The sequence below is a fragment of the Staurois parvus genome, unplaced genomic scaffold (assembly GCF_062004578.1).
Source record: "Staurois parvus isolate SC_StPar_1 unplaced genomic scaffold, SC_StPar_1.0 ptg000422l, whole genome shotgun sequence".
In the NCBI taxonomy this organism is placed as follows: Eukaryota; Metazoa; Chordata; class Amphibia; order Anura; family Ranidae; genus Staurois; species Staurois parvus.
In genome coordinates, this window is record NW_028318218.1 from 3,057,903 (window position 1) to 3,084,460 (window position 26,558).

The 26,558-nt window shown below is 41.4% G+C and overlaps 1 protein-coding gene across 4 annotated transcripts in view; it reads left to right on the forward strand.

Annotated features, from left to right (window-relative positions):
• Window positions 1–25,852, forward strand: part of YAP1 (Yes1 associated transcriptional regulator) — a 121,146-nt gene extending 95,294 nt beyond the window's left edge. For 2 of the 4 annotated variants that reach the window (XM_089687262.1, XM_089687259.1), the window contains 4 exons: window positions 20,240–20,412; window positions 22,215–22,345; window positions 22,717–22,829; window positions 24,269–25,852. In XM_089687262.1, coding sequence (XP_089543388.1) covers window positions 20,240–20,412; window positions 22,215–22,345; window positions 22,717–22,829; window positions 24,269–24,507 — 656 coding nt within the window. In that variant the 3' untranslated portion in view covers window positions 24,508–25,852. Of the gene's footprint in view, window positions 1–20,239; window positions 20,425–22,214; window positions 22,346–22,716; window positions 22,830–24,268 lie in introns of all 4 variants that reach the window. The other 2 variants (XM_089687261.1, XM_089687258.1) reach the window with 1 other exon arrangement.
• Window positions 25,853–26,558: the final 706 nt, after the last annotated feature.

A 26,558-nucleotide genomic window follows, 5' to 3' on the forward strand; every position in this document is an offset into this window, starting at 1 on the left:
GTACCCAGATATGACCTGCTATCAACCTCTTGCAGTGCCTGTATAGTAGGGCTGGAGTGTGTGAGGAAGAAGCCGCACAAGGAGCCAATCTAAGTGTTGCAGACAAGCACGATGATAGGAAGAGAAAGCAGACTGACCGACATGAGCTCATTACTGCGCTGCTTCTCCATTCACTGTCCAGTTACAGGCTTGAGAGGGGGGCCCAGGATGATCTGAGCTTGGAAGTGGGTTAAATAAATGCTGACGGTCAGACTGAGGATGTCTAGCAGCAGAAAAAGTACTACAGGCAAAGTCTCTGGATTGAAGCTGATTATTGTAGCAAAAAGGGGATTTTGCCATTTTCATCTTTTAAAAAGCTTTTTCTTTTCTTTTTGCTGGAGTTCAGCTTTACCTTTTCTCCTACCGCTAATAATCAGTAGGTCAAATGTACCTGTCTGTGAATTCTCAATGATCCTACAAGTGTCCCGAACTGATGGCGTCAACACAAGCCCAAAGCCATTGACATAGATCTCACTCCAAACATGCAGAAGAATTTCAGGTTTCTGACATATATTGACAGCCATTAGTCTGTGTATTGCTGGGCTGAGCAAGCTCTCCTGTAAATGCACCAGTTACCACTGACGAGTGCCTATAATGATCAGCTTTTATGTGTGGAAAATATTTATTCCACAAGAAAAAAAAAAATTTGCTGTAGCCGCTTATGACGTGTGAGCTGGCGTTTGGCTTCAGTTTGTTGTATTTACATTTTATAGGAAATCTAACCCCCCCCCCCCCCCTTCAGTGTGTTGCTGGCCAGATGACCATGTGAGAAAAGCCTAAAAAAAAAAAAACAACTAATGCAGCCACCACATCGAATGATTGGTAAGCTGCAACATATTACATTTTTTAATTTTATGGCTGCTTTAATTTTGAGTAGAATGTGAACGGATTTGAGTCTGTCAGGTTTTGTTTGTATCTCCCCTAGTGGTAAACCAGCAACAAAAAATAACCTAGTCTGGTTTTAACCCTTTATGCGTTTTATAAAAAAAAAAAACTATGTATAGACATATATTTTTTTTAAAGTGTATTAATTCTTAAAGTAAAGCTACTCAGCCACAAAGTACATTCTGTGTCAGAATCCTCTGACAGAAGCAGCCATTCCCTGACTCTCACAAGATAAGTTGCCAGCTCATGCTTTTAAAGCGGATTTAAACCCTAAAAGGTAGTTAGTGTATGTCAGGGCATTTTTGATGTTAAACATGCTTGTCATTACATATTTTCATGACGGTATGTATGGATTCATAATTCTGTCAACGCAGTCATCCTCTTTGCTGAATGACTTCTCTGAGAAATGGTTACATAGGCTGTCTACAGAATATATTACAATCCGTGTATTATAATGCTGAGCGGAATAATAGAATTACGCCAAGCAGATTAATATGGGCAGCGGTTTGAGGCTTGTGGGGTTTTTTTTCTTTCTCATTCTAAGGTCCCATGCGCACTGGGCGTTTTCATAACGCTGGTAACGTTAGCGGTGTAAAGCCATGTTAAAAATGAGTTTTTCAGCATTTTTGTATTAGTGTTTAGCTGCGGTTTTTTTGCATTTGCAATTTTTAGTGTTTTTTTTTTTTTTTTTTGTAAAAAAAAGTCCAAAAATGCTGGTTTACCATGTTTTTCAGCATTACAGCATTTTTACAGCTAAAAACTCCTCTAGAAACCCACTAGTTCAGGTGTTCCAATCACCTCTATGGCCACAGGTGTATAAAATCAAGTACCTAGGCATGCAGACTGCTTCTACAAACATTTGTGAAAGAATGGGTCACTCTCAGGAGCTCAGTGAATTCAACCGTGGTACTGTGATAGGTTGCCACATGTGCAATAATACCATCCATGAAACTTCCTTGCTACTAAATATTCCATATTCAACAGTGCGCAGAGCGCTTCATGGAATGGGTTTCCATGGCCAAGTGGCTGCATCCAAGCCTTACATCATCAAGTGCAATGCAAAGTATCGGATGCAGTGGTGTAAAGCACGCCGCCACTGGACTCTAGAGTGATGAATCCCACTTCTCTGTCTGGCAATCTGATGGACGTGTCTGGGTTTGTCGGTTGCTCGGAGAACTGTACTTACCCAACTGCATTGTTCCAAGTGTAAAGTACACATGTACACACACATGTACGTACATGCGTACACACACACACACACACACACATGTACACATACATGTAAATACACGCAGACAAATGAAATTACACACAGACACATGTATAATTGTACATGCATACACAAACACACACATGTACATGTACACACATACATGCTATAGCGAGATCTGTCACTGGCTGTGTCCATTGGAAACTGCCAATGACTGATCTATGTACCATGTACATACAGCAGGTCACATGACAAATGTAAACAATGGATGGCTTCCTTTCATGCCATCCATTGTTTACAATTGTGCTGCAAGCTGTGATTGGTCACACTGATCCCATGGTACAGACTGAGCCAATGACAGCCCATCTGTGTCATGTGATTTAGCTGTGGCCAGTCACAGCTAATCACAACAAAACAAACTGAATCGAGTTAATTCAGTAAAATGCTTGTTTATAGCAATGAAATTCATTGCTATAAGCAATCACAATTACAAAAAAAAAATACTGATCACTTCCACCAAGTAGTACAATGTTACTATGGTAACATTATATTACTTTGGTCACGGCGGTGATCGAATGCCACCAAAATAAAGCACTATTTGTGTGAATAAAATGATAAAAATTTAGTTTGGGTACAACGTTGCATGACTGCACAATAGTCATTCAAAGTACGGCAGCAGGAAGGGGGTAAAACTGCCAGGAATTGAAGTGGTTAAAGTGATATTGAACACAAAAATATATATATAATATATTGTAGCTTGCCAATCTTTAAATGTTATGGCTGTATTAGTTTTCTTTCTTTTTTTTCCTTGCTTTACCTGGTTGATCTGGCCAGTAACACACCTCCAGTGCCTACACTCTGGATGAAGGAGCACGGGGCACAGCAGGCAGTAGTTTTGTCAGTCTGAGGGGAGTGTTGGATGCACAGCAGATTTAGATACACTAACAAATTGAAGCCAAACTCTTTCATAAAGCATTCAGGGCAAAAATAGTTTTTTTATTTTGAAATAGGTTTTGCATAAATAAATAAAAGCTGATCATTGTAAGCATCCCTGTCAGTGCTAATTGGTTTATTTCAACACTCTAAACTGATACATTTACAGGAGAGCTTGTTCTGTTGAAAAACCAACTTACTGGCTGGATCACCAGGTGACAATTAAAAGAAAGCCTAAACAAGAAAACTAATACAGCCACCACATTTAGGAATTGGTAGGCTGCAATATAATTGCTTTTGGGATTTAATATCACTTTATCAGATCTGACCAGTTGACATGCACTGTAAGGAGCAGTAAAGTCACTGGGCAAAACCAAGCAAGCACAGCCTACATATATACTGAGCCAACTACATGATCACAGATTATCTTAAAGCGGATTTCCACCTAAAAAAAAAAAAAAAAAAAGTCACCAGCTACAAAACCTGTAGCTGCTGACTTTTAAAATACAACCACTTACCTGTCCCTTGGTCCATTGGTGTCCTCACCACCGCTGGTTTTACCGGCCATCTTCTCTCCCTGGCACCGGCATCTACAGTGTGGGCAGCAGGGTGCCCACTGAGCATGCGCGAGAAGCACTGCGCTTTCTGAATGGTCCCGTAGTCTTCTGGGACCTGTCTACGTGAAGGGAGGGAGCGGAAGTGAGAGTTCCCTCTTAGCTACTCCCCTGCTCCCCAAAGGTGCCAATCCTAACTGGGAGAAGGGGACAGGCTTAAAGTGGAACTTCTCCTTTTCGGTGGAGCCCCGCTTTTAAGAACCTTTTTTTTTTAATGTGATCTGCACTGAACAGCTCACATGTGGTCAACCTAAAATAAATTTTGACAACAGTCTCTTTTTTTAATGCTTTGACAGCGTTCTCCTTATCAATTTTCTCTGTGTACAAGTCCAGGGAGTAATGTCGGTTTAGAATGATGTAGACAACCTAGATGGCGTTCCTTTGTTCCTTTAAAGGTGGAAGGTGCGGGAATTGTATTGATTACACTACCAAAAATCTCTACCTATCCTAGAGAAGAAATATGCTGACAGACCTATATTTAAAATGGAGTGATTTTTACATCTTCTAATACACTGACCCTGGATTCTTCTGTAATCCTATTTTGTAATATAATCTGTGCTGAATGAAAGGGCGATTGTCTTCTAGAATGCCAGTGTTTCAGTAACTTCAAATATGAAAGGCATTTGTTAATGTAGCAAGTGACTTGGAGTTCCCTTTTATTCACGTTTTATTTTCAATGACATTTGGTAACATTGTTTTGCAAGGTGAATTTAAAGTGATATTAAAGGCAATTTTTTTAAAAATAACAAACATGTTCTACTTACCTGCTGTGTGCAGTGCTTATGCACAGAGCAGCCCCCATCCTCCTCTTAGTTCCTCCACCGACGCTCCTCGCCCCCTCCTCCTGCTTAGTGCCCCAAAACAAGGAGCTTGACATCATCCACCTGTTTCTTTCTGAGCCAATCCGAGGATGCTTTGTATTCTTTCACATGCTTATGAATAACTGAGTTCCACTTGGCCCAACTCGGTTTTGTTCCCGGTGTTAGATGGGAAGTTCTAGTCTCGCTTCCGGAACACGAGGCTGTTAATTGTACATTATTCTGTTTGGCAGCCTGACACAGGATTCGAGTATAGTGTTTATCTAGAACTGGTAAATGCTGCATAAACACTCTTTCTGCACTTATCTATTAATACATTACCAGGGATTTCCAAACCTTCAGATGTTTCTTATGGCCCATTAACTCTAACCCAGGGGTCTCCAGACTGTGGCCTGCAGGCCAGATGTGGCCCTTTGCTTGCTTTTATCCGGTCCTTAGGGCACTTTTCCTTCCATAGAATTGAAGCACTATTCCTCCCACTGGCCCCAGCGGCGGGGCGCTGTTCCTCCCACTGGCCCCCAAGCCTAAGGTATTGTTTACTCCCACTGATTCCAGGGCATTTTCTACTCCCACTGGCCACAGTCTGGCCACCTTAAAGTTTGAATGGCAGTAAACTGGCCCTTTGTTTCAAACGTTTGGAGACCCCTGCTCTAACCCATTGAGGGCTAAGTGACAAAGTCTCTTAAAAGCCATCTATTGGCCCACCTATACTTTCTTGCACTCCTTCACCACTCCTATGCCCTGGGAGTCAACCCCATGTAAACACCATGTTGACTCTTACACAGGGTTGACAACATTTGGCCTTGTGGTTAGCTGCTAAAGCTCGGATGGGATTCCTGAGAGGCCACATGCTCTCCCATCCATGGAAGACCCTCTCAGCTGTGGGGTCATTGCAGTGAAGGCGAATATAAATTGGTCAGGGTTAGTACATTTTCAGTTTAGTCTCTTTAAAGTGTTACTAATCCCACAACAGTAAAATCAGTCTGTATATGCAGTAAAGAATATTCCTTATACTCACTGTGGAACCTAAGGGGTTAATCCTCCGCATTGTGTAAAAAGGCTGTTTGATTCTGTCTTCTCAGATCCTCCTCCTTCCACAGACCAAATCCATATGTTGATAGTACAGAGTTCTAGGAGTCACTCTGCACATGCTCAGTTTAGTGTGCATTGCTAGAGATTTTTTTTTTTTTTCTTTTGGAGGCTGCATGTGATCAGCACAGGGCCAATCAGCACTGTCCAGACAGAGGGTCAGTGATTATGCAGCCTCAAAGGACAGTCAGGGCAGAATGAAAACTCCTACAAGCTTTACCAAGTGTTCTGCTAGACGCTGATAGAAGTCACAAGACTGCTATATACTGCTGATGAGAAAAGGTATTTAGTTCTACAATTGAATTTCCATGTTCTGTGTACTGTGGGAGACCAGATATAGTGAATGCAGGATCATGGGTTTAGTAACAATTTAGGGCATCCACATACTTTACAATCTAGTTGTAAATCCTCTTTAGATGTAGAAGCAGCTATTAAAGTCTGTTCTGTTCTACACCTGAGAAATTTGAAGTGTGGTTTCCTGAAGGCACAACATTAAGATTTCCATTATATCTAGTGGTGCATGTGTTACACCTGAGTGTTGTGTTGCTAAAAGCATGTCACTTGAAGCTAGAAAAAATAGCTTCTTCAGGGCAGGGTTGTGTGTTTGGTCCCAATAGATCTTGGTGGGAGTGCCTGAAAAACACCTGAAAATTAAACATTATTCATATCATTCCCTCTAGTATCTAGCTTTCTATTGGCTGGAACCAAAACGCTCATACCTGAAAATGCGTGTACAAACCTTCCTAATAAAATGCTCCAAAATGCTTGAAGCTCAAGTGTGAACTTAGGCTGGCCATACATTATATAAATGGTGAATACTTGTGAGCTATTATGAGATGAGGTGTTCAGTGGGTAATGTAAAGTGTAATCGTCTTATATGATGTGTAAGGTGCGCTGGCACTTGCACTGACTCACTTGCTAGTGTATATATAATATTATAGATAGATAGTGCCGCGCTCATATATATTAATGTGCATAACTCTTATTTCTGAAGGTGCTTTTAGATGATAATCCAAAATAATACTTATATAAACTCTAATATAGATAGCAATTATGAATTGTTGATGAATCACTATATCTAGTGACTTAAACAGTTATTATGAATTTCAAAAAAGCCTTCATGCAGGTGACTGACTATCAGTCCTAAAGTGATTGTGACTTGAGAGGTATAATTCAATACAGATCCATACAATCTAAATTAGTGCACCTCTATTCTACTGTGATCACTCTATTCACATTGTGCAAAAACATATAAAATTGTGCACGTGCATAAAATAAGTATATATAAAGTCTTTCAAAGTAAAGTGTGCAGGTGAATTCCTTGTTTCCTCTCGCCGAGTGCTTAATGGTCTCCCTATGTGCTCACCTCTATATTTGCCTGAATAAATCCAGGCAAATACGCTTTTTATCCTTCCAGGATAGATGGGATGGGATGATACTCTTGTACTAGTTGTCCCAGAAGATAGATGTAGATTTAAATGGGTTCTCCTGTTCTCTCCTTTATCCCCTTGTCCAGCTGCCCATGGATGGATATCCTGACCAGCTCTTTTCCGTTGTAGAAACGTCACTAAGAAGTGCAACATACAGATGGTGGGAAGACGCCAACGTTCATCCTCCGGTGGAATATTCCACCGGCACTATCTATCTATAATATAATGGCCATACATTATACAGTTATCTTCCAATTTTCTGCCCAATTTCCTTTAGATTTACCTTCAACTATGTAGTGCAAGGGCCTGCTTAATTGGATACAACTGAAAGTGTTGTTTAGGTTTGTCCTCCTATTATATGGTTTTTGGTAAATCTAAACCAAAAATCTCCAGATAATTTTATAATGTATGGCCAGCCATAGCCTGGCTGAGAACTCGTCTGACTTCATAGAAGTGGAATAGGTGCTTTAGGTAGTGTTGATATTTCTAAAGAAAATTGTACACAAAGTGGATCGTAATGTCAGTGGCCAGCTCTAAGCAACCCAGCAACATTGCATGAATCGAGTTATTGAATGTCTTTTTAATGTATGGAAGAGCAGAAGTCGAATTGCTGTATTTATGTAGTTATTGTTTGTAGTCGAGGGTAAATTTGGTCAGCTCACAAGAGGCTTTCTCTGGAACCTTCCACAGTCCTGTAATTGTCTCATCTTAATTACTATTTGTAATGGTGTAAGCATTAATTATCACTTGAGACTATTTTTCCTCCACTCTTTTGTTTTAATGTAGAAATGGTTGTTTGCCAAGATCTGGGTAGTTAATTGGGGGTTTTGTTTTGTTTTGGAGACTTTAGTTGTAATCTCCCCCCTGCCCCCATATCCTGATTCTCCCTCTAACAAGAGCAAAGCTTTTTGTTTTTTTTTTTGTCTGCCTGTGAGGTCTGGCCATCATCTCACGTGCTAGTTAAATACATTTGGGTTTGTAAAGGGTGGGAAGAAAACCAAGCAAAGGACAAGGCCCAAGTATTTAATGGTTTGTTTGGTGGACATATTTAAAGCTGAGCACCAGGCAAACTGCTAACTACACAGATGAAGCTCCTATTTTGTAGGGGTTTTGCCTGCCAAAGAAATCGCAATTCCGTTCAGTTAGATGTGTGATCCAGCACAAGCAGCACAGCCTGCTTTTAGACTTCTTACAGATTAAGTTGTAGTCAAGCAATGATGTCTATTTTAGGACCCACCTGCAGCCTGTAATTGAACATTATTAGATGAGGTCATCCCTGTGAACTGTCCTCCTGGAAGCACATTTAGAAGAGTGATTGCATTGTGCAAGATAGTTGAGCCCTGATTAGGTGAGGGCTATGGTTTGCGAATCAGTTTTGGTGTGTGTGTGTGTGTGTGTGTGTGTGTGTGTGTGTGTGTGTGTGTGGGGGGGGGGGGGGGGGGATAGTATCCTAATGTTGTCCCCACACCTCTCTCCAGCACCACCATCTTTGAAAATCCTGTCTCCACAGTTGTGCTAAAGGCCTGTGCCTGGCCATAGTGATCCGTGGCACACCCTGAAATACGAGATCCAATATATGCAGGGTCCTCCGTGCATGCGTGGAGAATCCCTGCACGTGGATGGATGGGTCACAGGTCTCTGCTAGGTCCCAAAGCCATGCTGTTCATCTACGTACGCATGGAACTCCTTGGACATGCATGTACCAAAAGGGGCATTGGGGAGTGCAGTGCCATTGTCTCCTCGGCAAGAAAAGGGGAAGCACTGTGCTGCAGCACCAAAAAGAAACCATTTACCAGAAAAATTTAATTGACTTGGGGGGGAGGGGCTCAAGTGCAAATAACTTGTTTTATTGGGTGAGGATCTGCTTTAATTTTGAATTCAGGTGCCAAGCTGTCCATTTCAGGAGCCAGGAAGGTTTTTTTTTTTTTTTTTAAGGAACCATCTTTATTGACTAGAGAACCTTAAAGTATGGTGTCTGCTGTAATATTTAAGGAGCATTGACTACCTGGGTATTGGGTTTTGTTCAGCCCTGCTGTTGTGTCACAAGAATACACCTTTGTAATTGGTTAAGATGTGAGAATTTAGTGGATGTTGGTGGCGTGTGCAGCAAGAGGCAAATGTTCCATATCTTCTTGGAAGGCCGCACTGTATTGTGAAGATTGACTTCAGCGACGGTTGCTTTAGTAATATCCTGAGAACAGAAGGTATTTCAGTTTAGTCAGGAGCAGTCCTTTAAACAGACTCTGTTGTGAAATCCCATAGGAGAAACAATTTAAAGTGTAATTTTTTTTTTTTTCATAACTTTGTTTTTGAGATTTTTGCACGAGGAACAAACAATGTTATATCAAACAGAGTAAGACTGACTTATCATGAACATAAACAGTGAAAAATGGGAGGATACAACCTGTTACCTTTAGAGTATCAAACAAGAATAGAGATCACAAATTACAATACAATTCTACTGTAACAAGTGTATTTACCAGTTATAGGGAAGATTTGGTTATCAAGAAGAGTGCCTGCCGGTAGGGAGAAACTAACCATAATACCATACATGAGGCAAAAAGAAAAAAAAAGAAAGGGAGTTGGGTTAGTAAGTATAGCGTAAGAAAAGTATGAGAGGAAAAGGAATATGAACTAAGGCATATCAGCAACCTTAGTATGCATAATGTTTTTTTCCAAGAGGTAGTACTATAGCCATATTTAGCAGTAAGAGGTGACTCTCTAGAGGACTCTGGCCAAAGGTAGGTTATAATAAGAAAGGGGGGGGACTTACTGTAGTTGGGGAGATCTAGTATCAGCCAGATTTGCCAATGTCGGAAGAATTTTGGAAGGGTCTGATGTGCTTTAGCAAAAAGGAATTCCATCAAACAGTGAGCATTCAGAATAGCTGTAACTGAGTGTAATGGGAAAAGGTTGGAGCTTTTCCATGTTTTGGCTATAGATAGGCGTGCCGTAATGAGAATGTGTGTTATAATAGTGTGAAAGAGCCACCTCTGGTGTTAGGTCAATATTAGACTTTGTTAAATCCTGTAACAAAGGCAGAATATGCATACATGCAGGCAGGACCACCACATGTGAAGGAGCGATCCCTCAAGCCCACTATTCCTCCAGCATTCCAGCTTTGAGTTGGGTATATAGTAGCCAGTCTTTTTGGGGTATAGTACCATCTGTGATATATTTTTTCATTGTGGATTCCCAGTGGGTTGTGTTTTCTAGAAAAGGCAGAAGGGGTACGGAGAGCTTGGTACCACATGGATGGGGGTACTTCGATTTGCAAAGCTACTTCCCAGAACGCCATTGCAGGAGATTTAATGCTGGGATCTGGTTGTACAAGAGAGCTATTTGGCGGATATTCCTTTCTGTGTGGATGATGTGGAGGCGTAGAATAGTAAGATCTTTCGTCATGGTGGTTGTGGCGATAAGGACCTTAGAGAGGATATGCCTTATGCGTAAGTATATGTAGAAGTCTTTATTGCTTAATTTGATTTTGGCAGAAATTTGGTGAAAGGTAAGAAGCCCATGAGGCGTGACGAGGGTCCCAATATTCTGGATACCAGCGTTATCCCAGTGATGAAGCACTAGGTCTTGTGATAGTAATTGTAGCGACAATAATGGTATATTTTATAAAGCACCTAGCAGAAGTTTGGGTTGCAGGTCCAGTGCAGTAGTTTCAATCTGGAGCCAAGGGACCTGGAGTTTTGATGTCCACCAATTTCGCTTGGTCTAGAAGGGCTGCCTTACAATATTTCCTAACATCCGGCACTCCGAGCTCATTGTAGCGTTTAGGGATGCATAGTGTGGAGGCTTTTAGACAGGCCCATATGAAGTGGGTGATGGCTACTGATCTGCAAAAACTGCAGTCTCTCAAGATAGGATTGGGTAAAGTCCTGAAAAAGTAAAGGAGATGAGGGAGAAGGAACATCTTAGCTAATGCTCTGCGTCCTGCCCAGGCAGATTTAATGACACTAAGATCCTTGCTGAGATTTTGTAGTTTAATAACAGATAAATTAGTCCGTAAGAGGTTAGAGAAAGCCGTGACAAGTTGGATTCCCAAGTATTTCATTGAGGAGTTTAGCGCCCAGGAGAAGGGAGAAAGCTTAGTTATGACTTCTCTAGTGTCCGGCGACAAAGCAACTCCCAACATAGCAGTTTTGGAGTGGTTAATGCAGGCCATAGATGGGTCGAAAATCGGCCGTTTTTTGTGATTTTGACACATTTTTTTTTTATCGGTTATGCTGGAAAAAAACGGCCGATTTTGTCCATCGGCCCATTTTCATGGCAATGATGGGCAAATCGGCCGATCTTTTTACCGATTAAAAAAATGCGCATGAGAAGAAGAAGATGAAGACAAGGAAAAAGAACATCTGTATCTATTTGCATCCATTTCGGATACAGATGTTTCTATTCGGATACAAATAGCTACAATGTTGCAACCACAATACTTTTAAATGACAAATATAATAGCGGTGTCCCTGCAGAGAGCTCCGCTATTATATTTGACATTTAAAAGTATAGCGGTTGCAACTTTGTATCTATTTGTATCCGAATAAAAACATCTGTATCTGAAATGGATACACATAGATACAATGTTGCAACTTTGCTATACTTTTAAATGTCAAATATAATAGCGGAGCTCTCCGCAGGGACACCGCTATTATATTTGCCGACCGTAGACGGGACAAAAATCAGCCGATTTTTTTTTTTTTTTTCTTTTTTTTTTAATCAATGGTGGTAACGTCGGCCGATTGACCGATTTTTCGGGTTTTTTTTGTTTTGTTTTTTTTTAAAACGGCTGGTTTTCTCCCCGTCTATGGCCTGCATAAGTTTGTAGAGTGAAATGTTAGAAATTGGTTAAGGCGTGAGCATCGAGGAAGTAGTGAGTGTTCCGGATCTGTCAATGAGATATCAGCGTATAAGCCTATTTTATGTGAAGTATGTCCTACCTGTATTCCTTTAATCTGGGGTTAGATCTTATAGCTTGCGCCAGGGGTTTGATCACCATAGCAAAATTTAGGGGGGAGAGAGGGCACCCTTGGCGCATGCCATTTGTTATTGGAAAAGGATCTGATAAGAGGCTTAAGGTCCATACCTTAGCACCGGGGTCGAGTACAACCTCATGATGGCTCGGAGAAGAGTACCAGAAATGACAAATTTTAGTAGTGCTGCTGCTCAGTCAAATGCCTTCTCTGCGTCTAGTGAGATAAGCAGAGAAGGCAGTTGATGACAATTGGCCCATTGAATGAGGTTGAGATCTCCTGGTACCATCTGAGGATTGTCGATTGGGGATAAAACCTGCTTGGTCTGGGTGCATGAGGTGTGGCATATAAGGAGCTAGTAGAAAGGCCAGTAATTTGGCATATATTTTTTGTTCTGTATTGAGGAGAGAAATGGGGCGATAGTGCACAGGGTCATGGGGGGACTTTCCCGGTTTAGGGATGGTGACTATGATAGATTCTAGGGATTCGGATTGGATGCCTCCCGTAGCTAAAAATCTATTAAGAGAGTTTTTTAGGTGAGGCAATAGTTGGTCAGAATAGGTTTTGTAATATTCATTACAAAAACCATCAGAGCCTGGGGCTTTGCTGGTAGGCAAAGATTTACTGGCAATTCTGACTTCCTAAAGGGTTGGGATATTTGTTGTAGTTGGGTATTCGTTAGAGTTGGGAGTTGCAAAGGTTCTAGGAATGTCTGTATTGAGAGGGAATTGGGTTGAGCACTAGATGGAGAGGAGTTGAGGTTGTATAGCTTTGCAAAAAAAGAGACAAAGGCATTAACTATGTCTTTTTAGTTAACCTGTCTTTTCCCCGTTGAGTCCTATAAGTATGAGATTTTGGTTTGGGCAACCTTATGTTTATACTGCTGTGCTAAGAATTTGCCTGTTTTTTGTTCCCTTGAGCATATGAGGTGAGGCGGAGTCTTTTGACATAATAATCATAGCCTGTACGTAGATAGGAACTAAGGGAGGCACGCACGGAGCGTAGTTCAGTCATAAGAGGGTCACTAGGAGTCAATTTATGGTGGGTCTCAAGAGATCGTATATGGGCCAAATGAGTAGTAATGGTTGATTCCCGTTTCCTATTCTCCTGAGCGCCAAGCTTAATTCATAGACCTCTAATGATGGACTTAATGAGTGTTCCATAAAGTAGTAGGGTTAGAGACAGAGCCTAGATTAGTAGCATAAAAGGCCTTAATTTCATACTTGATCTGTTGATAGTCCGAGTGGCTGAGGAGGGATGCGTTCATACGCCAGATGGAGTGATGTTTGGTATTATTGACTCCAATTTAGTTGTTGGAATATTTTGAAGCAGCTGTTTGGAGGTCAAAAACAGATCTATGAGTAGGTCTTTTGGGTGGCGGTGTAGTCTTTCTCCGCATCATGTTGGCATCTCCAGGGATCATAGAGATCTTCATGAAGTAATAATGCGGACAGGGCAGTGGAGCGGCATCGCTTAGTGCAGGAGGTATCTAAGGAAGCATCAATAGTTTCATTAAAATCGCCGCATATGATCAGTTGATCTTTTGATAGGTGTTGGATTTTTTGGCCAGAGTTGGGGGCATATATGTTGACTATAACTAAGGGGCAGTTATTGAATGTAGCTGAAAAAAAATCAAAAATCTTCCCAAGGGGTCCTGTTCTACATGATGGGGGAGAAATGAGACAGTAGAGCGAACCATGATCATGACTCCTCTTGTTTTTTTGTCTGAGTGAAAACGCGGTGTGGGTAGGATTTGCATGAACAGGTAGGGGTTTTGATTTTCAAAAAATGTGTTTCTTGAACACAGACTACGTCAGCTTTCTGTAACAATGCCTGTTGCCAGAGGAGAGAGTGTTTAAAAGGGCTGTGAAGGCCATTTTACATTTTAAAGAGAATTTTGAGTGCCATACCTATGGTTAGGGAGATGCCAAGATGCCACAGACAGAAGAGAGAGTGGGGAAGAAACTTTATACAAAACCCAGTAAAACGGGGAGTACTCAGAGGTTTCTTTGCTGGCAGGTCCAAAACTTAGTAACAGTATGGAGTGAATAAGCAATAATAACACAACCGTAAAAGAGAAAATTGCAGTGTTCTTCAACAAAGAAATATTAAGAACATACAATTGTGTGCATAGCACACTATTACCGGGGGGTGTGGAAAAGTGGTATCAGAGACTCCTCTCCCCCACATTAGAAAACATACACAGGCTTTGAGAGAATTCGCAATTTGATGAAATCCTGACAGACTGGAGGTCTGGGTATAGCATGCGATTCCTACAGATCAAGGATCTTGGATGAAGGTTTAGGCTTTGGAGTAATTAGAGGAGCCTGCTGAGTAACCCCCCTCCAGTTGTTTCAGCCCATCCTTGGGTGTCAAGATGAGAACAAGTTGGTTGCATAAGGTGATGAGCAATTTTGTGGGATAACCCCACTTGTCGCGAATATTGTGATTCATAAGAATAGATGTTCCTGGCTGGAAAAGCTCTATGAGCTTGCGTGGTGGACGTTGAGATGTCATTGTACAGTGAAATTTTTGTGAAGGGATCAGGAAGAGAGCTCTGAGATTGCGCTGCTTTCATAATTTGCTCCTTGACATGGTAGAAGTGGACTCTTACCAAAATGTCCCTTGGTGTGGAGGTTGGTAGATGTTTAGGTTTAAGAATTCTATGAGCTCTATCTAGGAGCATGTCTTGTGGAGTGAGTGTTAGGAGCAGTTTTTTGGAAGAGTTGGTGCAGGTATGGCACAATTTCAATATTGTTTATGTTCTCAGGGATTCCTCTGAATATAATATTATTGCACTTGGAGCGATCTTTCAGGAAGGCAACTTTGAGGTGGAGTTGATGAAGTGCGCTTGCTCATCTTGTATATCCACTACCGCGTTGTATGCGGTTAAGTGTTCAATGTGGTCATTGCGATGTTCCAAGAAATCAACCTGGTCATACAGGTGATTAATAGATGATCCGAGCTCCCTTTGCAAATTGGATCGTAAAGTAAGCAACGTGGCTTTAAGAGAGTGCTCAGTTGCTGGGAAAGACCGCTAATGAGTGTGAGGAAGGTGGGACTACAAGGCCCAGCACCATGCTGCCGTTTTATGAGGGGAGGCTTTGATAGAGTGTGCGCTAGTGAGTTAGCTGCACTCTTGACTCTCTCCCCTGCAGGAGGGGGGATGTCTTGTTGAGAGTCTGCAATGTCCTCTGTGTCTGAGGATGGAGTGTCAGCAGCGGCATGTCCAGGTGATGTGGCCGACTATGGAGTGGGACTGTGCTCGGCGCCATCTTGCTCTGCATGCTGTAGCAGTTTCATGTAAAAATCTAGGAGTCGTTGCGATTCCCGTAGCCGGGATCGCTTGCGGGACATGCTCTGGTTACTCCCCTGACCGCAGCCCTCCAGTCCGCTGGGAATAGGAGCCTTGGGTTGCATTTAATGTTGCTGGGTGTGGCTGTGGAGGAGCACAGCTCTAGGACTAGGCAGCCATCTTGTCCACGCCCTTTAAAGTGTAATTTTGGCACCGACTTTTGCCTTAGGCTATACACAGACTTTGGACACAATCTGACCCCCCCCCCCCCCCTCAGGCCAGCACTTCTTGAGAGCAATGCAGAATGTTCCTTAAGATGGGTTGTATCTGACAGTAGATTGCAAGCTCCTGTGGGGCAGCTACTGACGTGACTGGTTAAGTGTTCCCTACAAAGTGTTGCAGTGTTGTAGTGGTAAAATAATAATGGAGTGACTTGTTCCAGATGTGTACTTCTAGGAAACTGCAAAATATTGCACGTACTGTTACTATTAACCAGAGAAGAAACGATTTCTGTTTTGTGTAATGTTTGACAGCCTTTATTTATAGTTCATGGTAGTGAGCTCCAAAATAGATTCTTTTGCGATTTGGGTGAATGCTGAGCAGAGTAATTCTATGTCTACATAGAGTTCAGATGGTGTGCTGCACTAACAGGCATACTGTGTCTTGTCATTGATCTTGATTTTATAACCAGGTGCATGTGATGTAAGCAGGGAGAGTAAAAAGCTATAGAGTAGTGCTGGTCAGCTGGGAAATGAGATATATAGGCCCTGACACAGTGCAGTAGCACTGCGCTCTCTGATATTGTGCTCTGAATCAAGTTGGGCAGCCCATTCAAAATGAATGGGATGTAATGCACCTTGACAGCTGAAAAGTTTATCTTGCTGTAAATTTTTTATTTGCAACGTATCGCAGTGCACACTAAAGAGTAAGTGGGGGGGGGGTAAATAACGGCTACATTTTGTGGCAGTAATAGTAACTCCCGGTATTTGTTGCTTGTGTTGATGGTAAACTTAGTAACCCTGAGCCTTAGTAACCAATGCCATTTTTCGTGGATTTTACAGCATGACCGATAAATATAAATGCGAAGATCCGCGAAAAACGGCCGACAGGCTTGCCCCACTAACGGCGTGAATATCGGTCGATTTTTCGTGCGGGCGAAAATTCGGTCGATAAACGGCCCGTCTATGGCCTGCATTACTCCTAGCATTGGGGTCAATGGCAGATGGTTATCCCCCAGCATTGGTGTCAGTGGTCACAATGGCCCCCTGGTGGTGGTCAGTGGCAGTGCTGTTAATTCCCCCCCACTGGTATAAATGCTTTTCATCAAACAGTATCTTCAGATATTTGCTTAGCCGCTATGGCGCGTGGTCTTATTGGGACTGCATCAGTGCCTGCACATAATATTTGGATGTCACTTGGTTTGGTTGAGGCCTCCTGTAACAAAGATAGGAAAGTGTCCAGCTACTCAATCTACCAGTCTGTGGGCAGTTGATTCCATCAGAAGCTTCTTCTACATGCTGTTTTGCTTGACGGTTAGTTGGCACATATTTTTTGCGCATGTGTTAAACACATACAAACCCTCCAATCTTAGCTACCTCTATGTCTACAAACACTCTTCTTTTCCATTGTTCTGCCACAAAGGAAAATAAAATAGACCATCTCAAGACACAACGGCTTCAGAAAAAGCCTCTAGAAGTGGGTTGTTTGCTGAGCTGGAGTTTGCCAAGTTTAGCTGCTGTTTACCTCCTGGCATGTATTCAAGTTTCTGATGTCATGATGACCTGCTGAAAATAAAAGTACTAGATAGAAACTGGGCTAACCCACCTAAACAAACAGAGCATTGTTTCATATGACAGATCTTTATAAATGAGGGGGTGACCTATAAGGTGATTCCTCTAGTCGATGATGATGTTGCTCAGGCCCTTTAACTCCAAACTCAGGGTATTCACCATCTGGTAGCCTATTTCTGAAGGTGTTAAAGAATGAGCACCACCACATAAAAGCACCCGGTGCTGAAGTTATTAATGCAATATGTAAATGGTATACCACCACCTCTTCTTATATATATATATATATATATATATATATTTTTTTTTTTTTGGCATACCAGAGTAGTTTTTGGGGCATGTATACACACTGTAAATGAAGCAGCCATACACATATGTTGAGAGCACATGATAGCTCCTTGTTCATGTGTCCACAGTGCCTATGTAAGCAGACAAAACTTTGTGAGATACTGGCATGTGGGGCCTGAACTGGAGAGAAGTGATTGGTTGCATCACCTGCCTAGCAGGCCTAGAATTTTTTGGCATTCTGGAATTTTTTGGTATTCATATTTTCTGATTTTTTTTTTTTCTGTTATGCACTGATATACAGTGCATCCAGAAAGTATTCACAGCGCTGAACGTTTGCCAACTTTTATGTTACAGCCTTATTCAAAAATGGATTAAATTAATTTTTTTCCTCAACATTCTACTAACAATACCCCATAATGACAATGTGAGAGAAGTTTGTTTTGAAATCTTTGCAATTTTATAAAAAGAAAAAAACACATGTACATATTCACAGCCTTTGCTCAATACTTTGTTGTAAGACCAATTACAGCCTCAAGTCGTTTTGAGTATGATGCTACAAGCTTGGCACACTTATTTTTGGGCAATTTCTCCCATTATTCTTTGCAGTACCTCTCAAGCGCCATCAGGTTGGATGGGGAGTGTCAGTGCACAGCCATTTCCAGATCTCTCCAGAGATGTTCAGTCGGGTTCAAGTCTGGGCTCTGGCTGGGCCACTCCAGGACATTCACAGTTGGCCCGTAGCCACTCCTTTGTTATGTGGGCTGTGTTCTTAGGGTCTTTGTCCTGTTCAAAGATGAACCATCGCCCCAGTCTAAGGTCCAGAGTGCTCTGGAACAGGTTTTCATCAAGGTTGTCTCTGTACATCCAGAAGGAAGCCTCTATTAAAGATGATGTACAAGAGAGAACGCAAACAGTTTGCTGAAGACAAGCAGGCTAAGGACATGGATTACTGGAACCATGTCCTGAGGTCTGATGAGACCAAGATAAACTGATTTGGTTCATATGGTGTTAAGCGTGTGTGGTGGCAACCAGGTGAGGAGTACAAAGACAAGTGTGTCTTGCCTACAGTCAAGCATGGTGATGGGAGTGTCATGGTCTGAGGCTGCATGAGTGCTGCTGGCACTGGAGAGCTACAGTTCATTGAGGGAATCATGAATGCCAACATGTACTGTGAAATATTGAAGCAGAGTATGATCCCCTCCCTTCAGAGACTGGACCGCGGGGCAGTATTCCAAAATAACGACTCCATACACACCTCCAAGATGATCACTGCCTTGCTAAAGAAGCTGAGGGTAAAGGTGATGACTGGCCAAGCATGTCTCCAGACCTAAACCCTATTGAGCATCTGTGGGGAATCCTCAAACGGAAGGTGGAGGAGTGCAAGGTCTCTAACATCCACCAGCTCTGTGATGTCGTCATGGAGGAGTGGAAGAGGACTCCAGTGGCAACCTGTGAAGCTCCGGTGAACTCCATGCCCAAGAGGGTTAAGGCAGTGCTGCAAAATAATGGTGGCCACACAAAATATTGACACTTTGGGCCCAATTTGGGCATTTTCACTTAGGGGTGTACTCTCTTTTGTTGCCAGTGGTTTAGACATTAATGGCTGTGTGTTGAGTTATTTTGAGGGGGCAGCAAATTTACGTTATACAAGCTGTACACTCACTACGTCACATTGTAGCAAAATGTCATTTCTTCAGTGTTGTCACATGAAAAGACAGAGTAAAATATTTACAAAAATGTGAGAGGTGTATTCACTTCTGGGAGATATTGTATGTATAAAAAAAATTTAACAATTTAAAAAAAAAAAACCTGTCCATTTCAGTTTCGAATTTCAGCCAAGTGCATCCTGAATTTTTGGTTTCAGTCCAGAATTTTCATTTTGGTGCACCACTATTTTGTTTATGAATATTTGGGAAGGGTATGTTTTTTTTATTTGAAGACTTTTTGGAGAGAATCCCAATTTTCCAGTTTCTTCTTTATTGGGCATGTTTTTGTAAAATAAAGAACCAAAATTCTATTCCATAATCAGTGAGTGATCCTTAGCCTGTGCATGCTCAGTGTACGTTGTCATGCAATAGACAAATTGAAAAAATACCAAGGAGACAGGATGGAGGAACCTAAACTGGTTGTAAAACCTTACCTATACCCAGTCAAGTGACTGGTCTCAGGTGATACACAGAAGTGAGACAAAACCTTCTACATAAAGCTGTACCTGTTTCTCTGCAGCCATTTGTCCTGTACATCCTTGTAAAACTCGGAGATGAAAAGGATTTTTCACAGACTCACAAAGCAGAGGATGATGAGCTTCAGATGCACGCTGTACAAAACCTCTAAGAGGTGATTGGAGGGAAGGTAAAACCCCCCACCCCACCTTCTCACAGCTCACAGGAAGAGCTGTGGCTCTCCATTACAGGCTTTGTGCTGAAGCTCCTTCCCGTCACCTTTTTAGCTCTGTCAGGAAAACTTGTTAGAAGGGACTCGTGTAGATAGCAGAGGAATGAGGCAGCAGACAAAGCACTTATTGCTTTGGAGAGCAGCAAGTAAACACTAAAAGTAAACAGATTTCATGTCGGGGAAAGACAACATCTTACAGTGGTTGTAAACCTTAAATACCGTAGAAGGTCTTCAGCAATTTGAAATGTACAAATGTCTTAGCTGTTTCCCAGAGCTTTTAATTTTGCACAAGTTCTTTTCGGAGCACTTTATGCAGTGAAATAGTCTTCATTTCATTATTGATGGAGAAAGTCCTTTCAGTAACAGCCTTTTTAGTAAAATAATTGTAGAAGGCTGGATTGCTACTCCTATAATTATTTTTTGCATTATGAGCATTGCAAAGACTGCATGTTCCCCTAAAGGTTTATTGTTCTCTTTACAGCTATGAACCAGCAGAGGCTGAGTCAGAGCGCACCAGTGAAATCTCCTCCTCCGCTGGCCCCACAGAGCCCCCAGAGTGGTGTCATGGGAGGTGGGGGCAATCAGATGAGGCTCCAGCAGCTACAGATGGAGAAGGAGCGCCTCCGACTCAAGCACCAAGAACTGCTCCGGCAGGTGAGGCCACAGGTTAGAAACTGCCTTTTGTTATTCTCTACATGTTTGTCCTGTCTGTGTGTCATGGTGTGGGGTTTTCTGTCATCTTATAGACATGGATATGCTTGCGAAATTTAAACATGCATTTATCCCACTAAGAAACGTCAACAAAAGAGGGAAACAAATAGTATCTTTTAGTGCGCATATACAGAGTTGTTCCAGGGTGGTTTTTTTTTTTATGGCCCATCTTCTGTTAGTTTGTGTGAATATATGCAACCAAAAGCAGAATAGACTCCTCCAGTCTAACAAGTTTCTGGCTGATAATCAAGTTTGAATTGCAGATAACTCATCAATGTTGGTTTATGAAGATTTATGAAAGTTGTTTTTGTTACATAAAACATTTGGCATACAAGTGAGCTTTGCTCCTGAGCTGCTGAAACATTCACATACAGATCAGCATTACACTGTTAAACAAAGATCTCCAACCTATAGTGTCAAATGGCGCTATAGCAATTTTTGTCTCCTTTTGAATATCTTAAATTCAATACCTGGTATATTTTTTTTCTGCCCACTCTGCGGGAGCCGTGCTGTTCAGTCACACAACACTGCAAGGTCATGACTGGCGCATAAAGGACAGGAAAGGGAGCTCCTGTTATCAGAAGGACAGGAAGTGAGGGGAGGTATTCCCAACAGGACATGAAATCGGTGGCCAAGTTTCCAACAAGAACACAGACAGCAATAAAAACATGACAGGGCTTGTAACCCTTCTTCCACTCTGTCTATAAATAAACACAAAAAAACCCCAAAACCCTTTTTGCTAGATTTCCACTTTAAAAGAGAAGTTTGGGAGTTTTCTTATTTCTAATTATACTTACCTAGGTGGATGTAGCATCAACCTGATGCTGCATCTGTTTCCTTCCGGTTCTTGGGGTGAGAACTGAGCGATCAGAAACCACTGATTTTTCAGTTCTCCTTGCCGCTCTGAGCAGAGAGCCAGGAATGTCAGTCTCCAGCGCTCTGCCCTCCCTGTACTGAGTTGACATCAGCCGACAGCGGACTTAAGCCTGCTGTTGGCTGAAACTGGGTCACAGGAGTACAGAACAAACTGCACTCCTGTAATCCATAGGAAAAGTACAGCCAAACAAGCTTTGGCTGTACTTCTCAAAGTTTTTGTTTTTGAATTTGGAAGCCTTGGCAAGTCCCACCTGCATACAACAGTGCAGTTTGAGTCTTCAGCTACATCAAAGGCCTGGGTAATGGGGATTACTGTGTGTTCAGATAAGCAGTTGGGGGGGGGGGGGGGTAGCAGAGGTGCTGTGGAGGGCTAATCATTAAATCAAGGAGGAATGTGTTGGCACCGTATGGGGCCCGCACTTCATTAGTGGTGTTGACTAATAGCAGATACAACAGGTTAACCTTAAAATCTTAAGAGTGATTGACTAGTGCTTACCTGTTTTTCTAAAGTGATGTGACTGAATGTTAATCCACCATTTTTTATTTGGCTGATGACATTGGTTGTGCTGAAGGTGGGTTCCAAAGCACACCTTCATTATTCCTTATTGGCTGTTCTTAAGTATTCAAATCTAGTGCTTCCCGTAATGCCAGAGGGTCATCTGAATTGTCTTTTGTTGTCCCATCTAGTAACCATTCACCATGAATGACGCTACTAAGACTAAATTAATAGCTGCAGTGGTTTAGGAAGAAATTTAAAAAAAACCAAGAATATTCAACAGAACAGACTTTTTTTCAGTCTCCCAATTTGGCTATATGTTCTTCCTGTCTTTGTTGAATTTAATAGTACACACGTTCATTTGTCTTTACAGGAACTAGCTCTTCGTAGTCAGATCCCAACCATGGAGCAAGATGGTGGTACTCAGAACCCAGTGTGTTCATCGGGAATAACTCAAGAGCTCCGCACGATGACCATGAACAGTTCTGATCCTTTCCTCAACAGGTTTGTGCTGAGTCCACTTGTTCAGTAGAGAGATGAAATTTGCATCTGGATGTTGTAAACTGCTGGAAGCAAGCTTTGTACTAATTGCTGATTTGTCGGATTACCTGGACATTTTAGATGGAGGAGGGTAGCTTGGCTGCTCCAGCTTTGGCTGGTGTTGTAGAGCGGTGTGTTTTGATCATGTACAAGACACTGCATGTGTGTATATATACATGAAATTGGGTTCGTAGTATTTACAAAACGGGACATACAACCTGATACGTCACACATTTTGCCCCAATGTCCTGCATATAACCAATAGTTGTATAGGACAATATTTATATATCCTTTTGTTTTTATCTTGGCTTACTTATTCTGCCTTGTGTTTGCAGTGGCACGTATCACTCCAGAGATGAAAGCACAGATAGCGGATTAAGTATGAGTAGTTACAGTGTACCTAGGACCCCTGACGACTTCCTTAACAGTGTTGATGAAATGGACACAGGTGGGTGGATTTCTGTGCTTTGGATTGGATGTAAAAATTATTGCTGATGGTGCCTGAACACATGGTAAAAATGCATGCTCAATATCTGTAAGTTCTCTACAGTTTGGCAAAGGTTGTTCTGCTTCTGTTAATGTGTGCCTAACCTCATATTTCATTTGTCCAGGTGGTTTACGATAAACAATAGCTTTTTGTTGTATCTTTTCTGCTTTCTCAGGGTTTCCAAAAATGCACCAGTGTATAGATCCAGTGAAGGATTGGCCTGGTTGGGTCAATAATTTCACGTCTGATTGTTGTAAACACTCATCATCATACAGAGATTTCTCTACTAAAGTCAGTTTTCTCATTGATAAAGAAGTGGTGTGATTTGGGTGTGCACCATCTAGTTGGCAGAGATGCAGGTTACATTGATTACATACTAGCAACTCTCTCTTCACCTGTCTTTCTTGGTGAGATATCTAAAATCCTTGCCTAAAAAGATGCTAGTGAGGCCACTTTTGATCATTGATAGAATTATGGAAGTCTACTCCCAGAGCCTTCCTCTTAATCTGTCCTCCTCAAGTCGGCTAGTCGTATGACGTGAGCCACCACTCTGTGGAATCACTGAGAACATGATGCACACCCTGCAGTCCCTTAGGCTGAAAGACTGCTGGGGAAATTCCTTGCATCAACGTTAAAGTGCAACTATATGCAAAACTTTTTTTCATGTTGGATAGAGTAAGGGAGGGTATATAACCCCTGCCAGTTTTATTCATCTGTGTCCTATTGGGGAGACTTGCCTCCACTTCTGTTCCAAAGCCAAAACAGGAAGTGAGAGGAAATATTTCTCCTCGAGTTCTGTTTCGGGGACAACCCAAAATTTTGGAATTTTCTTTTAATTTCACCTTCAATGATAACAGTAAACAGGACAAATAGGTTTTTATTGCTGTCTGTGCCCCCGTTAGGGAGATTCACCCTAATAGGTGTTCTAATCCAGCTCTCCTCTGTCCAAAACGGAGTGTATATATTGTATGTGTATATAGGCAAATGTTTGTGGACACCTGACCTTCATACCCATATGACAGGTCATTAATATGGAATTTTAGCCTTCTCACACTTTTTTGTCTAGAACACCCTCCACTCTTCTGGGAAGGCAAGATTTTCAAGCGTGTTTGTGTCCGTTCAACCACAAAAAGCATTTGCAAGGTCTTGCCTTCCAGCAGTTGGCTTCAGATTGCACATGTGTGGGTAGGAAAGGAAGCACAGTGCTTGTTCATGTAATATCAGGGCTGAGCATCCAGCACTTGATAAAGAGGAGGGAAGTGCAGGGATATAAGCAGCTTAAAAAGTGTGCGTTTTTTACAAACCGCACTGCGTGTAGTGTACGGTTTTTGTTGTAAATAATCCCCTTTCTATTATTTACAGTCCATTCTCAGCTGACCTGCAAATATTTCAATCCACAGGTGATGCAATCAACCAAAGTAGTATGCCCTCCCAACCGAACAGATTCCCTGACTATTTGGAAGCACTTCCAGGAACAAATGTGGACCTTGGTACTTTAGAGGGGGAGGCAATGAATGTGGAAGGCGAGGAACTTATGCCAAGTCTGCAAGAAGCTTTGAGTTCTGACATCCTAAATGATATGGAGTCTGTTCTGGCTGGCACCAAACTGGATAAAGAAAGTTTCCTTACATGGTTATAGAAGCTTCCAGAAGTTTCTTGGCATGGTCAATGAAGCTTCTAGTTCCTGAAGGATTTTGCTAATCAAGGGTGCCTATAATCTTCAAGCTGAACAAGGCTACTTGGCAGACTTTTATGTTCCAAATGAACAAAATCTTTTAAGACTTTTGACTTTTTATGTCTCATTTTTAGTATTTTTTTTTTTTTTTTTCTCACTCATTGCTGCTTTGTTATTGCTGACACATTTTTTTTCACCATTGAGAGCGCAAGGTATCAACAATATTTTCAATGTCATAGCTGCCTCTTCAAGTATTTTTTATGTAAAGAGATTGGGAAGTGTTGGGCCATGCCTTATACCAGTAGATATTCCAGTTTCCTCCAAGTCAAATGTAAATATCATGCAGTATACTTTGTTGTTTACCCTCTGTCAGCTCCTTTTTATATTCCCCCCAAGAACACGATTACTCCTTTTGTCTACCACATGATAGTATTTTTGAATTTTGACTTATAAACAATGGCATTTGTTCCCACGTGGACAAACTGATGGATGCTTTGGCAATATGGCTTAACTGGTCCTAGCTTGAATTTTATTCCAATTTTCCTTTATTTTTTTCAAGAACAATGAAAGAATGTGGCAGATAAGAGATGGATCTGTTTGTATTTAATGTGATCCTCAGTTGCTCTCGTTGGAGTATGGTTTTAAAATATGTGCAGTCTTTTTATTGGGTCAGTGCAAGATGGTGTATTCGAAATATGATAGAGTGTATATGTAAGTAGTTTTGTTACTTAGCATCTTTTTTTTTTTTTAAATGCTGGCTGGATAGAGGAAGTGTGATCGTGCCAATCAATGCTCTATGGAAGTCTGACATTTTTTTATACTGTCTGTGAGGTTTAGGGGGACAACAAAATCTTTTAGAAAGTGGTATTAGCTGAAAATAGAATTTTAAGTTTGACGTACCGAACAAAATCATTCCACCTACCTCCTAGTCTGTATTGTATTTTTTTTTTTTTTTTTATATCAAATGTGCCTTCTACATTAATTTCAAAGCTATGGTATATACGGTTTTGTATCGAGGGCTTATTGTATTTTGTATGTTGTTATCACCAGCCAATTGCCAGACTTGGTTTTTTAATCTGAGAAGGTTTCTTTGCCTCGGAGAATCATGAATATATAGAATTGCTTTATCAGATGAAGCGATGATTTTTGATGGCATGTTTTTTTTTTTTTAATCTGTTTATCCTTGAGGAGTGTTATTGCAATTGGATGGACACCGTACCCATTTTTGTACATTTAATATTAAATAATCATGTCTTACTGTACACGTAATTGTTTTTTTTATTAGAAAATTAAACAATAGCTAATTGTATGTGTGGTGTTTGACTTTTGTATTTCAGTTGAAACTGGGGGAGAGAATCTAACCCTAAATTTATTTAGAATCAATAAAGTTGGTTTATGGAAAAGTAAGGTTTTGTCAGATTTAAAAAAAAAAAAAAAAAAAAATTTGCTGCTTACTTCCCCTCCAGCTGTGAAATGCATACAGTGTAGCAATATCGATGTCACCAAATGTATAATCGATGAGCAGGATGGTAAAGCATGTATTTAGTCAAAATGTTTGAGGTGTCTCCATTGTATACAGCAAAGATTTAATCCAAAAACATTGAAATTCACACAAATCAAGTCCCATCTTGAGATGGTAGGTTGTCCAGGGGGTGACACTGGGTAGATGTGAATCATTGGTAAAGTCCATGGGTGTCACCGATTCATGGTATTTAAACCCTCTCTGACTCAGAGTTCTCTGCCATTATGTCTGATCTATTCCAGCAGCTATTGCCACTACTGAAAACGGTGAGTGCCAACAAACATAAACGCTCTTGTGCCTCTTTCTCACCTGACTATATTCATGGGTTACAACATTGAATAACTTGGCACACCTATATCTGCAGAAGTCAAGGGGAACTCGGAGATATTGGCACAGAATACTGAAGATCAACTTCTCAGCTTCTCGCCACATGCTAGCTACAGCAGAGTTATTGATTGAGGCAATGCTCCAAGAGCTTATTCACACCACCTGG